The sequence below is a fragment of the Primulina huaijiensis genome, chromosome 2, assembly GCF_012295235.1.
Source record: "Primulina huaijiensis isolate GDHJ02 chromosome 2, ASM1229523v2, whole genome shotgun sequence".
NCBI classification, from domain to species: Eukaryota; Viridiplantae; Streptophyta; class Magnoliopsida; order Lamiales; family Gesneriaceae; genus Primulina; species Primulina huaijiensis.
In genome coordinates this window covers 29633263-29651097 of record NC_133307.1, presented here as the reverse complement: position 1 = coordinate 29651097, position 17835 = coordinate 29633263, and the positions used below count along the sequence as shown (strand labels likewise).

The 17835-nt window shown below is 33.0% G+C and overlaps 3 protein-coding genes across 5 annotated transcripts; all 3 read right to left on the bottom strand.

Annotated features, from left to right (window-relative positions):
• Positions 1-2512: 2512 nt before the first annotated feature.
• On the bottom strand, positions 2513-5180 carry LOC140971454 (vacuolar protein sorting-associated protein 2 homolog 1). Its single transcript, XM_073433731.1, has 5 exons — positions 5008-5180; positions 4422-4552; positions 3887-3991; positions 2865-3125; positions 2513-2767 (listed from the first exon to the last, which is right to left on the bottom strand). The coding sequence occupies exons 1-5, from the start codon at positions 5042-5044 to the stop codon at positions 2630-2632; spliced, it is 672 nt and encodes a 223-aa protein (XP_073289832.1). The 5' UTR covers positions 5045-5180; the 3' UTR covers positions 2513-2629.
• Positions 5181-7797: 2617 nt separating this feature from the next.
• Positions 7798-9253, bottom strand: LOC140961395 (protein BIG GRAIN 1-like A). Its single transcript, XM_073419900.1, has one exon. It carries the CDS (start codon positions 8969-8971, stop codon positions 7955-7957), a length of 1017 nt encoding a protein of 338 aa, XP_073276001.1. The 5' UTR covers positions 8972-9253; the 3' UTR covers positions 7798-7954.
• A 759-nt stretch (positions 9254-10012) lies between these two features.
• Positions 10013-16618, bottom strand: LOC140971453 (omega-amidase, chloroplastic-like). Of its 3 annotated transcripts, XM_073433729.1 has the most exons (11): positions 16244-16618; positions 15746-15862; positions 15362-15400; positions 15176-15280; positions 14923-15016; positions 14523-14597; positions 13697-13775; positions 11886-11901; positions 11319-11399; positions 11073-11155; positions 10013-10568 (listed from the first exon to the last, which is right to left on the bottom strand). In XM_073433729.1, the coding sequence occupies exons 1-11, from the start codon at positions 16541-16543 to the stop codon at positions 10481-10483; spliced, it is 1077 nt and encodes a 358-aa protein (XP_073289830.1). In that variant the 5' UTR covers positions 16544-16618; the 3' UTR covers positions 10013-10480. The 3 variants fall into 3 exon arrangements, with proteins under 3 accessions (XP_073289830.1, XP_073289831.1, XP_073289829.1); XM_073433730.1 differs by lacking the exon at positions 15362-15400 and having other exon boundaries at positions 10015-10568; XM_073433728.1 differs by having other exon boundaries at positions 10037-10568; positions 15176-15400; positions 16244-16616.
• Between the last annotated feature and the right edge of the window lie 1217 nt (positions 16619-17835).

Sequence of the window (17835 nt, the reverse complement as noted above, 5' to 3'; positions counted from 1 at the left end):
CAATAGTACTGATTTGGCCTTTTACATTATGTCTTCTGAGATCTCATATGAAAATGTTGAAATTTCAAGTTAATTCGACATTTTTCTCTGAACATGTGGTCTCTGTTGGGTATGTTACGACTTTGTTGTGTTTAACATCGAACAAAAATATGACTGGTGATTTCGTCCCACTTAAATTAGAATAAAGTTTCCTAAATTCTAACAGGTGGAAAATCATTTGCGAATTTGAAATTTGTGTAACAAAAAATTACTAATATTTTAAATGAATTTGACCGCATGCTTTCACAAATTTTAAATCTTAAAATATTAAGCGGATCACTTTTTAAATTAATTACTCTGGATACCAGCTGCAGTTTGCCAAAAATTATTTTCTTAAACATATAGGCTACAAATCTTACAGAAAATAAAATAATACATTTAAATTATAAAATTTTGGAACTGAATTGCTTAAAGAATAACAAATTTATTTTTTTCATTTTACATGTCAAACTCGGATGCATATATATTTAAAATTTCCAGACTCTTTTAACTGTTGTAAATTTGAAAACGTTCAAATTTTGTAAAATGATGTTACAAACCATGAAAAATAATTTTTTATTAATTGTAATTTAATAATTATTAAAAAAATTGAATAAAAACAATATGGAATGCACACGTATGTATATCACACTTCTCAGTATAAAGCGTGGATACTCATGTCAACTTTGTAAACGTGTCATATGGGTAAGGACACAAAAGTTGTCGGAATCTAATCGAGTAGCGGCTTAATTCTTACCATCATGTGTGCTGATCTAATGATCCAAAATCATTTGGCTACATGGGATTTATTGCAGAGAAGATATAGCCATCACATCGGGAAAGTATATGCCTCGTTAAGATATTACACTTCTTAGAACTATATTAACATCTTCTCGAATAAGTCTATCGCAAAACATATATACAATATGGTTTTTTCGGTTGACGTGATTTGCAGGTTACTATATTAGTCCGAGAGTCTACCCTGTGCATAGAAAGATAATGAAGTCGAGTTTTATCGTCATAAAAAAATAGATTTAATTCAAATCCAATATGAATAATCGTCCATTGCATAATTCATAAATGTCCATTAAAATTAAGGGCATATTTATACAATACTAATCCGTTTCTCCTTATATAATGCTTTGCCGAATGTGTAAGTACTTGCCAGAAGTTTTATATAAAATCTTTTACTTGTAGAACTCAATAAATTTGCCATAACTGCATCATAACAAAGCAATCTATTGGCTTATTCTATATCTTATATGAAGAATAATAATAAGAGAGCTTTGAAAGGGCTATAAAATTCAATCTGATAAAATAATTTCCATTTTGTCTTAAATAATTTTGTCTCAATTGCATAGATTTCAATATTCTATTAAAGTTGATGTAAGGCATTTCTCTGTCGGCTGTCATCACATAAAAACCTCAAACTTGAAATCAAACTTCTTCTATTTTCTCCAAAGAATCCGCCATGGGAGACCCTCCAAGCCCTCAGCTAATATCCCCATCATCTTCCGCACAAAAATCAAATTTTCCATTGTTCTACTATGGCCTAATTGTGGTCGGAACAGTGACAATCATTCTTGCACTGTATAAGATTATTGTCGGTCGATGGTGTGTTGATTTTGACGTTCACGGATCCCGCTTGGACTCGATAAACGACCCAGGACCCACGTCTAACGGGGGCTTTCACAACTTGCATGTAAACTTTGTGACCGCCTTTATTTACAAAAAGGATGAAATTGGTGATGATATCAGCTGTGCAGTTTGTTTGTGTGTGTTTGAAGAAGGTGAAGAAATAAGGCAGCTGCCTAACTGCAAGCATTCTTTTCATGCAACCTGTATTGATTTGTGGCTTTATTCGCACAAGGATTGTCCCATTTGTCGTTCCACGGTCGAGCCACCTAGCTAGCTTCAGGCGTCGTCTCGGCTTAGAGCAATCTGTAAACTCTAGAGAAGATTTGTTGTTTCCAGGCACTTAGTTTAGAACCTGCCTTCCAACCTGTATCGTACGTGACAGTTTTTCACACCATTTTTTCTGCAAAATGTTTCATTATTATTGCGTAATCTAATAATGCAATTGATGTTTAAGGAAAAATGAACTGAAATGTCCTATGTCAGCTGCATTCAAGATGTTGCAGGCCACAAGAACCTGCACATACAAGGCATTTGAGCAAAAGGAACATGCCGCACAAACTTTAGGATACATTTCAATGTATATTATCCGTACATCGGGTGGATCTTACAGTGAGGTGATTCTTCATCGGAAATTGGTTGATGCAACCTGTGCATTTCGTGCGGTTATTCTTTCAAATTGCATATGACTGCGAAAGTGAAGCACGATGACCACTGATACTGTGATATAGATCAAAGATCAATTAGTGACATGTTCAGAGAACATAGGTCCAAGGCAGATTTTCAAGCAGAGTTTTGCTATCCAGGCATCTCAAAGCCTACAGGTCAACATGAAATTTAAAAAACTACAATGATAACGTAACGCAAGAAACACTTATATTAAACAATTTCAGGCCGTATCTTTAGGACATTCACAAATGTTACAAAGCCAAATAATGTGTCCTGTCTCACAAGAAGATTCTATTTTACAAGTCAATTACATCTTCCTCAAATTGTCCAACCTGGCCTGCAGGTCGCTGTCAATTCCACCATCATCATTTCCTGTTGCCTCAGCTTGTGGAACCTTGTTCTTCGTGTTTTGGGCAGCTACAGCTGAGGAAGGTGCGTTTAAGAGCTGTTGCATAAAGAAGAACTCATTAGTTCATCAGCAAGGTAAGAGTTCCCGCACTTAAAAGTTCAAATAAGGAAATCAAAAGTGATAAAATTTTTACCTCAGAATTAATGTCAATGCCAATCTCATCAAGAACCTGACTCACCAGCTCTTCTGTTTCTTCTTCCTCCTCATCTCCTTCCAATGCATCGTCTATAGCATCAGTCATCACCTCACTAACTAATTCCATTTTTTCATTTTGTCGTTCAAATTCTTGCATTATCTTCTGTAATGATGGCAGATTCATCTGCCTATTCATTTGCCCCATAGCCTTTGTAACGCCTTTCATTGCCTCCCCCATTGCTTGTGTCGACTTAAGCGTCTGAAACAAATTATATTTAATCAATGATATCAGTTAGCATGCCGAGGTAAACTATGCTGTTTAAAGCAGTTGCCAGTGAAACTAGACATCGCATACTTGAGTCAAAGGTAAATTCAGGTATTACAATAATGGAAAAGTATAAAAACTAAATCATGGACAACAAATCAATTAACAGAACCCAGCTACTAAAACCAAACCACCGAATCCAATTACTTGGATCAACATCTTGCTCAAAACAGATATGCACCAAGTATCTACGTGATAAATTCTAAAAGATACACATCAAATACAACGAGGTTGTTAATTAAAAAGTAAAGGAATCTTTCAAAAACCCGAAAAGATAAATGGAAAATTTTCGTATATAGATAAAAAGGCCCATTTCATATTTCAGGCAAGCCAACAACCATACCAAGGAAACTCTTTGCTAGCAACTGCAGGAGTTAACGTGGGACCGAAACAGACTAGTAGTGAAATCATGCAGATTCCTTGATTTCATCCTCATATCCACACTTTTTACCACTTAACAATGGCCCTGAATTATGGTGGCTAGAAGCACCTCATACACACAGCAAAATAAACTTCCATTTCATATGTTTAAGATCAAGTTCAGGCACAAAATATAACGACGATGGAGAAAAAAGAAGAAAATTAATAAAAACTCATGACAGTTCCTACTTCAACAAAACTAAAACATATTCAAATAATCACAAAATTGCCAGATATTTATGGGAATCTCAAAGTAATCAATTCATGGCGCACACCTGAATTCTGAGGGACACCCCTTGAAGTTGAGATTTCAACTTGTAAAACTTTTCAATCTGATGTCGTGTTCTGATAAGATCTTTGGCCATCACCTTAACAGCTCCCTGTAAAAAAATTGAAATAAATTATGTCCTTGCGCAATTTGTCCCACACAGCCAGTCAGTACCACACCACAAAATGCAAAAGGAGCAATGGCATTGACTTGTGCCATAAGGAAACAAGAACTCCAGCCACATGCATCCAGGGCAAAGAAGTTCTTTAGCAAGACAATCACACAACTCTAGCAAGACGTCAAAATATATGTGTCCAGATGAATATAAAAGAAATTGAAATGTTTTCACAGTTTCTAGATTCAACCTAGCCACATCTAAACTCTTCTTGTTGCCTGTCAGCAAGAGAGTATGTGTTTAACTGAAATAGATTGCCAGCCTAAGCACGTCATCTTCATGAAATGAAAATTTATTGAAAACAAAATATATATTCTAGAAAACATGCACCTAGGAGATGCCTATAAAATGTGCACAAGTGACATACCATCTGCCCCTGCTTCGCGCTCTTCTTTATCTCAGCAATAAGTTTCTTCTCTTGTGTTTGTAACCCCTGCCTCTCCCTTTCAATTTCCCGAATGGATTTATCAAGCATTCTTTTATTTTCCCGCAGAAGCTCTGTAAATACCACAGTGATTTTAGATGAGAAAGCAACTAGGAAACTAAAAGGAATAATTAATATTTATGTGCATATTTTCACCATAACTCTCTATTTCATGCACTCAACCTTAACTAATTAAGCTCGGATCACGCATCCGATCGCTTTAATTAACTTTATATCATTAATTAGCATCTCTTACAACAAATTTTTTTTAAAAAAAAACCATCATATTTCCACAAAATCAGACCTTCAATTCCCGCCAACAGATCATCAAACCCAAAATACTTTGGCCAAAGCGAAATACCTCAGCTGACTCCAAAAAGTCCATGTTTATATTTTTTTTGTTCATTCAGAAAGATCGTCGGAAAGCAACCGATATTCATGCAAACTAAATAAACTCCAATCTCAACAATCCTCACAAAAAGTACAAATACGACGGAAAACAGAAAGAAAATAACTGCGAAAATTGTACCTGCGGGAGTTTTCCTTTTTCCGAACAGGAAACTCATGGCGATGTATGATCAACTGATCGATCAACTCAGGAAATAGAACTCCCGATCACGATTTGAATCACGGAAAGCTTTAAAATGAATAATCGTTAAAAAAAATTGGGGGTTACAACCAAATTTTTGCATATATTGATCCACGCGGTACGAGAAGATGTTGCTTAGCTTTGTGCTTTTCTCGATCCAACGGTCATAGATTGATTATACAGTTTCAAAGACGCGTGGCAATATCTTAGATAATTGGTCCGATTATAGATTCATTTGGGCCCTCAATTTCACAGTTCTTTGGAATTTAAAACATATATTGGGCCTTAATGGTCTGGGTTCAACCCATTCAAGAGGAATATGGGGACAATTTGCATTTTGACAATAAAATAAATATGTTAGGAATATAATTTTTTTTTTTTAAAAAAAAAATCGTCATAGATAGTGGAAGTGGAATTATTTGCATTTATTTTTGGATAAATATTTGTCTTTCCCCTGTGTATTTTTGTGACATACACCCTTGAAGCTAACTCTAGTATCATTAGGGTAAATTATTTACTGTTTTTTTTTACCGTTCTGTATCATCTTTATACATAGATAATTATTTTTTTACTTGAAAAGCTTTCCGTGATTGCAAAAAGAAATTTATGTTACTCGCACTTTTCCTAAGACGTAAAATATTATACTGCATAAAATTTAAATTCTTTTGATGGCACGTCAATGTACAAATATGATCTGATAAAACACCCGACCCTTTGTTTGATAGTGCTCCGATCAACCTTTTGACAAAGTGTAAATTTTCACAAGTGATCCGATCAAATTTGAATTTTTTTCATCATCAAGTTTATATTTTTTATTTTTGTTTGAGTTTTAGTAGGCTTGAAAATGGTGCAAAAGATGGTATCATAATCAACTTTTTAATTTGTTAGTGCAAAAGTTGGATTGCATGTGCTCCATGGTATCTGGCATGCCCCATATTGTTGACTTGTTGCGTTCACAATGGGCCATATTGCATTGGGCCGAGGATGTACGGATATATGAAAAAACAATAAAAAAAAAATTTACTTTTTTTTTTTCTAAAAAAATATAAAAATATTATTTTTTTTTTCCCAAAAGCTTTAAAAACAGTACCTCTTTACATATGGCACATAGTTTCTTCCCACTTTCAAATTATCAAAATTAAATCACTTTTTGTCTCGTGGAATAAGACGATAAGATTCTATAATACGAAGATAAATAAATTGAATATAAGAATAAAATTATTGTTTTTAACTTCAATTATTATAGAATTCACATATGTATCAATGATACCTGATATATTATATCATAAAGTAATTAATGAATAAAATTCCTTCTGTAAATCGTAATAATCTTATATCAAATTGAATCGACCAAACAAGACTCGAACCCGATATCTTGTACAACTTAATAAAGTTTTCATTAAGTTGTGTTGGTCATTTGACAGACACATAATCCAACTACCAATATATTTGATCATGTCTCCTCGATAATAATTAAACTTATATTACGATGAATTAGCTCTACCCCACATATGAAGATTGTGGAGTTTTCTTGGCAATTATTGGGGTTTATTTTCTATAAATTTATGTCAAAAAAATGTGTGAAAAAGGGTTTAAATTTTTTTTTCTTTGATTCTCCTTTGTATGAAGGATTTCATGTATGAAATAGAATTCTTCAAATTTCAATAGTTGCTTTCGGCGAGTTCTCCATTTAATCTTCATCGTCCAATGCTTATTTGAGAATAATTTGTTTGGGATTATATTCAAGTGGATTATTATTGCAAGTAGCTTAATTGGTATTGGTGCTTTGACAATTTTTCTTGGATGTTTCAATTTTTTTTAGTAGACAACATCATAGAGTTCTTGCTTTTTGCAAGACTTTCAATGTCACATCAGTAATTGAACCAAAACAAACGAAAATTTAAAATTAGTGTACCGAAATAAAATTTCTAAAAATTTAATGTCACCCAAAATTTTTAAAAAAAGTAATGAACCAAAAAATTATTTTCCAAGGGAAATAAATCTTTTATACGTGAAGGCGAAAGTAGATGACACATGAACAAAGTGAATCATGGCCCACATTGCAACAATATTCAAACCAAAATAAAATATTTTTTTCCTTGAATCCAAATGAACAAGGAATTTTCACCATCGTTTTAACTTTCTTTATTCTATCACGTTTTTCACCTCTCTCCCTTTATGCTCAAAAAATTCGTGACACTAGTAAGTGCATTACACTCTACAAAGCAATCACCAAATCTTAGTTAAATTTTGCATATTCAAAACCAATTAATATTCATTGAGTAAAAATATAAATAATTCTACTTGCGATATTGGGTTTGAGTGTTGTTAGGTTCGAGTATTATTATTTGTTGTGTTTCGTGGTACACAATGTGTCTGTGTGTGTGTATATATGTATATATTGTGTTTGAAATTTTTGCCTAACAATATGTATTATTTTATTAGGATATGATACTCACAAATTAGTGATTAGGTAAGATTTACCGAGATAATTTAAAATTTTGAATAAATTATAGATGAGTTGAAAAAAATATTGGAAAAAAATAGAAATATGTATAAAATTACTAATAGACTTACCACCAAAGTTAGCTAACAAGTATTATAAAAGGTAAAACAGTAAAAAAAAAAAAAATTTGGTGTCAAGTTGATTTACCAAAGTTAGTTAGTACAAGGTTTTCAAGTTTAATAATATAACATAGATACGAGCATGGAAAATATATGCAATATGCGTAGACAGTGAAGATTTAACAAGACTATTATTGCACGATGTCATTAATTTTGCATAGACATTAAAATTAGAACAATTGGAATGCAAATAACTTGTTAAATGATACATTCATAGATAGTCAATGCAAGCTAAACGATTGCATGAAGCCTAAAACAATTATCACAAATGTGAATTTGCTCTAGCAATCGCCTGGTTCATTTTTATATCAGTAGTTCCATAAACTGGTAATTCTTCTTCATATGCTTCAATCCCAACCCTGCCTATGTTTTCAAGCTCGAAAAGATCGGAACTTGCGCAACTTATATCATCAAAATCACACTGATCATACTCATGGAACTCTCCAAATTCTTTCTGTCTAGTATACTTCCCCTCGTAAACTCGAAAACTATCGATATTTTTCTTGATAAACTGGCTACCAACATGACTTGGCACCGAGACACTGAATGAATGTTCGTAACCGCAGACGTTCTTCTGCCCGCACGGTTGGCAATTTTCATCAAGAATGACACTAACAGGGCAAAATCTAACTGATCTTTGGGATTTATTACTTTTGGAAGACGGGTTTTTTTTTATACTTGAGACCAGTGAGGTGGTTTTTGTGTCCTTCATGGATCTTGACTTCCTCATGGAGCTCCATTCTTCCAGGTCCTGATAATTTTTCTTCGGGTTTCTTGGACTGAAGATGGAATTCAAGAAACTAGTGAGTTTGCCTCCCGGTGAAACAGGCTCTTTCACCTTCTTCAAGTCTCCATATATCTTCATTGCCTTGGATTTTGTCTGTGTGAATCGCCCTTCACGCTTTGGAGTAGCGTCAGGCTTGTCAACGAGTCGAGTTTGAGCTTGTTTCGACTTCTTAACTGGAAAAAGTGATGGTTTAGGGGTGGATCTTGAAGCCGAGGAGTCAGTTTCCGAAGATGAGAAAATGCTTGAATCTGTTGATGAGCCTGAATTTGATGGCAAATGCCTCGTGGAAATGGTGCTGCTTCTGTGACTTTGCATCCATTTTTCGATCATGATCGCTCGTCGGAGGCTTTCGATTTCTTCCTCAACTTGTGCAAAGTTGTTTCTCCTGTGAAAAAAGTTTCCCTTTTCTTCTTGTTGCTCGTCGCTATTTCGTCTCGATTCGTCCATGGATCGGTACATGGCATCGAGTACAGACGAAGAAAAGGACTGCATTTTATCTCTAACACAAACCTCTGTTGCACGAGTGCTAGCTAGGTTCGGGCATTCAGCGAGGTTTTTAACACTTAAAGGGAATGGAAAGGAGAATCGAGTGAAAGTAAAGAATTTGAACGGGTGTTTGAGTACACGAAGTGATAGAAAATAAAAAGAACATGGAATGATATGTGATAAGATTCTTGATGTTTACTAGAGAAGAGCAGGGGAAATAGGGCAGTGGGCTTTCATAATTTTTTTTGTAAAAAAGGCAGTGGGGGAAAAGAAGAAAAGCCAAATGCCACGGCTTGGATCTTGGGTTAAAATAATTGGAGAGAGACAAGTACTATGTCATATATAATATGAGCGATGAGTATAAACTAATTTTTTCAAAAACAAGTCAAATTTTATACATAATTTTTTTCATGAAAAAATAAATTTTATCCTTAAATTTATTAAAAACCCACATCTTCTATTCAAATTAGGGTACTTCTCTCGAAAAGAGTGAGATTCATCGATCGAAGAGAGTGAGAGTTGACGATTATCAATATCTCGAATAATGAAATTTAACATCCTTACATCATCACAATTTTGACTTTAATTTTACAATAATTAGAATTAAAAAATTATCATGCTATTATTATATTTTAATTCATCATCACATTCTTCATTGTCTCATTTCATGAACCAAGCAGTACGGATATGAATGTAGAGAGAATTAAGTTGGATGCAAGGTAAATATCTTGTTATATTTCATGTGTTGGGGGTTGGGGGTACCCAACATTAGTGGTTATGGTATTCTTTTACTACTTTCCCCCCTAGAATAACATGGTTTTCTTGATTTTTTCATCTCCAATATAATGATATAAATTTTAAAAAATTTTATAATATGATACATCTACTTTGTTTTCTCAAAAAATATATACGTGTGTGAATATGTAGATTCAAAAGAAAACACTCGAAATGTTTGTACTTTGTAGTGAGTGTGAAGTGAAACATTGAATAGTGGCGGTTGCTAAAGCTTCATTACCACGCGTGCGGTTGGCATGAGAACAGACTCAGTCAGAGTGGCCAACAAGCTGCTGTTGTGTTGGCCTTTGAATACCTTTTATTTCGAATCTAAAATGTCCCCAAAAAAGTGCTTTATAGGAAATGAAACACATTATTCGATTAAATCCCAAAAAAATAGATTTGTGGTTTTATTTAACTATTTAGCTTGCTTATATTAGATTAGACTGATAAATTACAAATACTTGAGGGAAAAGGCCCCTTTGAGGGAGCCCAAGATCGGGATAGCCTTGGGTCGATCGGAGCAGTGGGCCGTATGGACGGTCTACTGGGCCTGTAATGGGTCGTTACAATCTATGTAGTTTTCCTTTTTCCACTTCTGCCTAAGTAACTCATATGTGTTACAGTCAGCAAAGAAAAACACCACAAGAATAACCGAAAACGGGCACCATAAAGGAAATGGTTAAACTTTTCGAATATGAAGTTTCCAATACCATTTGTGTAAAAAAATGGCTGTCATTGTCAAGTGGTTCTTGTGGAGTTCAGCCTCTGAATGTCAACTAGCTGGTAAAGATCCCCTCGGCGTTGCCTCTGAAATGGAAGGTATGTTCTGCAAAATAAAAATCGAAATGGGTCTAGAAACAAACTGGTCATCAAGTTGACAATCACGAGCCAAAATTAATGGATCATTTAAATTCCAACTCTAAACCGGTTGTGTAACTTCTAAAATTTACTGGAACTCATATGCAGCTAGATAGGGACTTTTTTTGGCTATTACTGAATTCAAATACGTGTTGCAACAGTAAACACCAATGAATTAAACTTGGACCGAGAGATGAACCAATTCGTATTTGAATCCCACTGATTTATAAAAAACCAAATAAGAAACAAGCAGGGAAAATAGGCAAAATGGATGAATTAACATCATTATGTTCAAATACCATATACTAATATTTAAGGAAGATGTACGGTTGGGATGCATAATGAGTAAGATTATCAAGGTTAAAATGAAGAAATAATATATATACACAAGTACATACATACTCACACATAAACGGAAATTAAGAAATAGCAATTTAAATCTACTGAGGTTTGAGTCCATGAGCATTCTTACCTTCTTTGCTCAATAATCGAGTAATCTATCTCCGATATGACGATTGCCTCGTCATGTTCTGTAGTTGCAAGCACTTCGCCAAACTGTCATATTCAACGCCTTTAATTTAATCAGTATTCACAGAAATTCCATAAAAGAAAAATCATTTTCTCAAGGACTTCCAAGGGAAAATTTAACAGAAGTCCATTTTTCCACATTACATCAAATTACTGAAAGAACTTCGACCAAAATTAAGCGCATACTCACAGGTCCAACGAGAGTAGAATGCCCCCAAGCCACATAAGTTGAACCAGTATCTCTAGCAGGTGAACATGTTGCTACATAAAGCTGTCAGACCAACAGCAGCATCGGTAAAGTAGAAGATGCAATAATATACTGCATTTGTGGAAGGTCAATTCCATGATTAAGAAGGAAATGCCATGAAAGTTGTATCAGTAACTTGATGCAGCATTCACATAAAAAGTAGTAACTATATTTTTTGGTTATGGTTCAAGTTTAAATGTGGTCATTGATTCGGGGCACTTAAGTAAACATATTAAGTGACAATATACAGGCTCCTATCACGGCATAAACAAAATTTACTCCCAATCATCTAATGATGTTGTTCTAAGCACAAAAGTAATTTGCTCTCCAGGATCCTACATCCAAGTACAAGATCTCGAGTATTCAAACAAACTGTTTCGTGCTTTCTTTTAAATTGAAAGGCTATACTACATTATGGAAAATAATGGACAATATTCATGGAGTAGTTAATTCTTCCAATCAGAAACTGATAAGCCATTTCCAAAAGTAAAAAAATGGAGGAGAGAGTACCTGACAATCTGCTGCCCTGAAGATCAAAAGGCAAACATGAATGTCAGTAGAGTTTAAACCACTATTAATAGTGATATTCTAATATAAAATGGATAAACAAGAAAGATTAAACAATAATGCATTACAATGTGAATAAAATGTAAATTTAAGGATGAAGAACTGACAAAAACCAGTGACCATGACAAGAATTGTTCAACAAGCAGACATACTCGTACCATCTCAAGCAGCAAGCATTGTTATTAGATCAAATCTTATTTTGTGTGATCAAAAAAATATGCCGGAGATTCAAGTATTTGGATTCATCCAAACGAAACAAAATCACATAAGATAATATGAAACCTTGTCAACGCAGGAATCCTTAAATAACATTACCCCAAAAGGTAATAATTCCTGAAAAACTAGTGACAGTGAATCCAACTTTTTAGCGTAGGAATTGCTTAATGACTTTATCAGTTTAGACTATAAAGGAATTCCCACCTTCAACTAGTTGCAATTGCATCCATACAAGATTATGTTTAATCATGCTATTGGCCACAACCGTTATGTAAAAACATTGCAATAAGAAACATAACAAAAACTATACTAATAATTTAAAACACAACTAGTATCTCACTCGTGCGATGCAGAAAGTATTAAAATTAGTAAGTATGAGCGTTCAAATAAATGCTTAAAATTATTGATATAATGAAAATTGATTTATTTACTATTGCATTCTATATATTGATTGATAGGAACTGATACTAATAAAAAGAATAGAAAAATATGTTAAAAATCATATATTATATGTCTATCAAAATTTTAAAGAATAAATAAATATTTTTTTAAAAAAAATCATTTATTAGATGAAAGTTTTGATTAAAAAATTTATTATTTTTTGAACATTTAAAAAATATTTATACTAAAGTTCTAGTTAAATGATGATAATAATATGGATATATGGATAGTCAATATACCAAAAATTCACGATTACATTCTTCAATAAAAAATTGAAAAGTATAATATTATATAAAAAAAATTTAGTTTATTTAATATTTTAGATAGTATAAATAACTAAATATATAAAAGCAATACAAAATCCAAAACCATAACCGAAATTAAATAAAATGACACGATCAATGCAAAAATCTGGAGTATTATTCACGATCCACTCTTTTAAAAATACACTTCATATTTTTTTCTTTACTCTAAATTGTCTAATATATCCTCAAATGATTTTTTAAAATATTATATAAAAATACAATGTCTTTTATATACTTTTCTTTTATTAGATATAAGAAATTATTAAAATTAATTCACAAAAACTCTTATTAAACCGTCTCATGAGTCAATTTGTGATACTAATCTTCTACCCGATAAGACTCATGAAAAATACTGCTTTTGTGTCAAAATTATTATTTTTCACTCAAGATATGGACCGAGACGACTTGTCCCATGAATATAGATATGTGAGACCGTCTTACAAGAAATTTACTCAAACTAATTTACGTAAAAATAATTATTTTCTACCTTGAGTAATTTTTTGTAAATATGTTGATAAACAATTTGATTAGACTATTGATTTTTAAAATATATTGTAACAAATTTTAAGATAGGTTTTTTACTTTGGAAATAATTATTTTTATTTATAATATTTATTTATTTAATTTCATGAATTACAAAAAAAAAATGTAAATACTTGTATATTCCAAAATTATTATGTGTCTCATTGTAGATTTAAATTTCTTGAATAACTTGTCTTTAGCGAATAATAAATATTTGTACGTACTCTTATCTTTTAATGTAAATTATTTCGGCGAACACCATTCTATTACCTTGCCCGTTGTAACAACTCCCAATGCAAGGGACCAGTGGTCATGTTAAAAGCCCCAGGATAACAAAGCAAGTGAGCACCTGATAACATAAGAAGATAACGGCGAGTTAGAAACATTAATGCCATGTTAAGAAGAATGACTGCTTTCTTTATATTGAGACCACGCAAGTAAAGAGTCTAAAGGAGTTAAAGTTACATGCTAATTTTACCCAATTCAATGGAGAAAGCAATATAAATTAGGTTCAGAATATGAGAAAAGAGAACTCGCAAAGGAAGATTATTCCACTGAATCGTTAAAATAGAGAAAAACACAAAAGAGTGATAAATTTGAAGGTGCAAACAAAGAATTTGATACTAGAGAGAAATCATGATTGTATTAATTTCAAATATGATAATTATCCATGTGCGATGACTGCAGAGACTTCAAGGATTCAAGTTTTGTCCACGATTATGCGTATGTCAGGGTTATAGATGAAAACAAATCTTTTCCTCCTCTCCAATAGCGACAAATTTAGCACCAGGTACGTACAAAATCAATGCTTAGGTTCATAAATAGGATGCAATATCACAGTCTCCATATAGTTGACGATCCCTCGGGATAAGAATTCAGATATTATAGACCCATAAAATCAACAGGAATAGATGCCAAATGCATCATATATGTAGGCAAGTGTGGCACGTTCTTTTTTCAAAATATAACCATGCTCATGAAAATACTCATCACTAACTTATCAAATTTAAAAGTTGAAAATCGATTTTAAAAATGAACAAGAGAAGAAAAATAAAAGCATTAACAACACGTCTGACAGATGAACAAGGAATCGAACCTCTGGCTGCATATATAGCTGCTAGCTCTTGGAATCGGATGTCATAACAAATGCCTATACCTATACGACCAACATCTACAAAAACAGGCATCAATTATATTCCAAGAGCAGTACTGAAAACCTCAATGACACAAATGCAAATACATCATTTTATAAAATTTCAAAATTAAGAGCCAGTCAACACTGAGAATTTGAAACATAGCAGCGGAAATTCCTCAAGTTAAAAAACCTCAGAAGCATCATCATTTCATTCTTCAAAAAAAGACATATTTCTCAGTCATTTAGCATTTAGATATTACCATGCTATCCTTTCCTAAAAGAATACACACACAAAACAACTAATAAACTTCACATATAGTATGAAGATTTTTCATTATCTATCGGAGAAAGCACATAAAACCTGTGTCCACAATGGTTGGGGTCTCCCCTGCTGTAAGAGTCTTTGATTCTTTAAAAGTCATTTGACCAGGAATATCAATGTCAAAAAGATGAATCTGTAAAAAACAACAAGAGGTTCCTCAAATTACTGGGGACCGAAAAATCAATTTCAAGAAGTTAAATAATCAGTGACAGATCTTATTATATCGGCATGTCAAGTGAGTGCATTTGAAATCAAAATAACATAAACTATTTCTTTAAAAAAAAACTCAGACCTTCCTGTGTTTAGCCTTAAGCTTTCCATCCGTTCCAAAGACACAACAAGCATTATACAACCTATCACCACTTCTGTCAGGAATTGACCCACCAACAATGGTAATCTGCAGAGTCAGAGAAAGTTGAGACAACATTGTAGTCGAAGGAGATGCATTACCACCAGCATCAATATCCTCTGCATATACCGGAAAACTATCATTTGAATAAGGGCTATTCCATATTTCCTGCCATGACAAGGGAGAGATGTAAAAATTAAAAATTAAAAATAAAAAGATAAAAGATGTAGCATTTTTGTTAGCAATTGAGCCATACAGCTACTTAGTCGACAATTTAAATTTTCGGAAAAGTTCCTCAGGATAAAAGTTAGTGTAGGTGTATAGAAGGTGGTCTTTTAAATAGCACAGCTACCAAAATAATATTCATCATGTTGAAACTTCCTATACATGGGCGTTTTCAAATGTTGCAGTGGACTCAAATCACATAAATACACAGGAAATGGCAAATATAAGAGAAAAAGCAAATATTTAATCCAAGATGACAAATGCTATGTTTTCATAATTCCTTCTCACAGGAAGAAGAATCAGTTGAGCACCCTTCCCTGCAGCCTCCTCGATTACTTGGCGAGCATGTGCAATGTTTAGTTCCTTGTCAGCAGTCACTGATAACTGGCAAAGTGCGATTTTAAACTGCAGGAAAAATTAACAAAATGTATCAAAACCAACAGTTCTATAAACAGAATGAAGAGGCAGGTGCCATCAAAAATGGAAATGAAAAAAATAAATAAAAATTGCAACAAAAAAAAAAAAGCCAAATTTTCGTGCGTTTATATCTTAGTACTAACTAAAAACTAAGTCTATCAAAACACAACTCTCTGGACTAAATTCTTCACAATTCATAAATAATTTGACACGTACCCAGAAACCCGATCCCGAGCAGTTAGCCAGAAAAGGAAAAACTTTTCAATCATGCTTATGATATGTAATTCATACGCATTTCCAATTTGGCTGCACGTAAAGAGAACATAGATAATAAACACAAAAGATATATGAATGAAACAGTAACTTTACTTTGGTGATTGGAGGGATGGACAATGGAATGGCAGCAGGAATTCTAGCTTCCTCTGGCTTGAATGAAGACTCCATCCTCGCCATTGCTACCGATGAAATCGCGCCGCTGGAATTGATATCAATCGTCCTTCTGCAAATGGAAATGCTACGAATGTCGAGATTTGTGAAGGATAATAATGAGGAGTGGAAACGAATTTCGGAAGAGAAGCAAGAGCTGCAGGGAGAGGAAATCAAGGAATGGGTACGGTGAATTTGGTGTGAAGGTGGGGAGAGCATTTTAATGGCGGCAGCGGCATCCATTTTCAACAACTGAAGATCTGTAAAGATTCACATATTTATAAATTCTTTCTTTAGACGGGAAAAGTCGAATTAATTATATGGGTTTTAATCTGTAATAGCAAATAATACGTATTTCTGCTTGTGTAATCGTTTTTTGTGTAAATATAAAGACACGATGTATTTTTTTGGCATGTTACAGTTCACCTTCTTTTTCAAAGCAAAAACACGTGTGAAACGGACTCATGGATCGTATTTTGTGATACAGATCTCTTATTTAGTTCATCCATGAAAAAATATTATTTTTTATGCTAAGAGTATTACTTTTTATTGTGAATATCGATAGGTTGACTCGTCTCACAGATAAAGATTCGTGAGATCATGTCAAAAGAGATCTACTCATTGTTCAAATCTAATTAGAGATTAGAATTTTATTTGTTCTTATTTAAAAAAAATAAAAATAAAATTATAATACTGTTTTTGTTGGATACATTATCATACACGTCATTAATAAATTAATTAAAATTGGGGGGTGGTTATTACAATTTTGAAATATTAGTGTTATAATATTATTATAAAGTGCTCACTTCTTCATAATATGATCATTTATATTTCATATTATATTGGATTGTTTACAGGTAGGGTTTTTTTTTTACAATAATTTAAAAATATAAAAATTTTGATAAATTTTTTAAAAATATGTTGTATTGTTTCATCTTTTATGATCTTGAATGTATGAGAGATTTTGTCAAGATTATGTTAAAAGGTGAACTCGATCTTTGGTTAACTCAAACATGAAAGATTATCAAAATTTACATATATCATTTACAAAAATTTAATCCTGACAACACGAACTAACAATCAACAGATCCCCGATGTAAGATATCCTGCACACCCCCTCATGCACGTAAATGAACAACTGGAGCGTGAAATTTACAACACGTTAGCAGATGGCTCATATGACAGTCCAACATATAACAATGAGTTCGAGCTCTGATAACATATTAATATTAAGACTTGGATCTAACTTTATTCCAAAAGTTAGCTCTACGTTGATGATTGTTCAAGTTCATATATTCAACTCCCAATATTTTAATCCCGCCGATGTAAGACATCTTATACATATGTCTCACACTTAGAAATGAACAACTTTACAAGACATTGGTGAGTGGTCCATATGACAGTCCAACGCATAACAGTATGTCTGGTCTCCAATACTTTGTTAAGACTAAGACTTATACCTACTCCACCCAAAATATAGCTCAAATGAAGATGATTTTTCAAGTTTATATTTACAGCTCTCGAGAATTTAATAC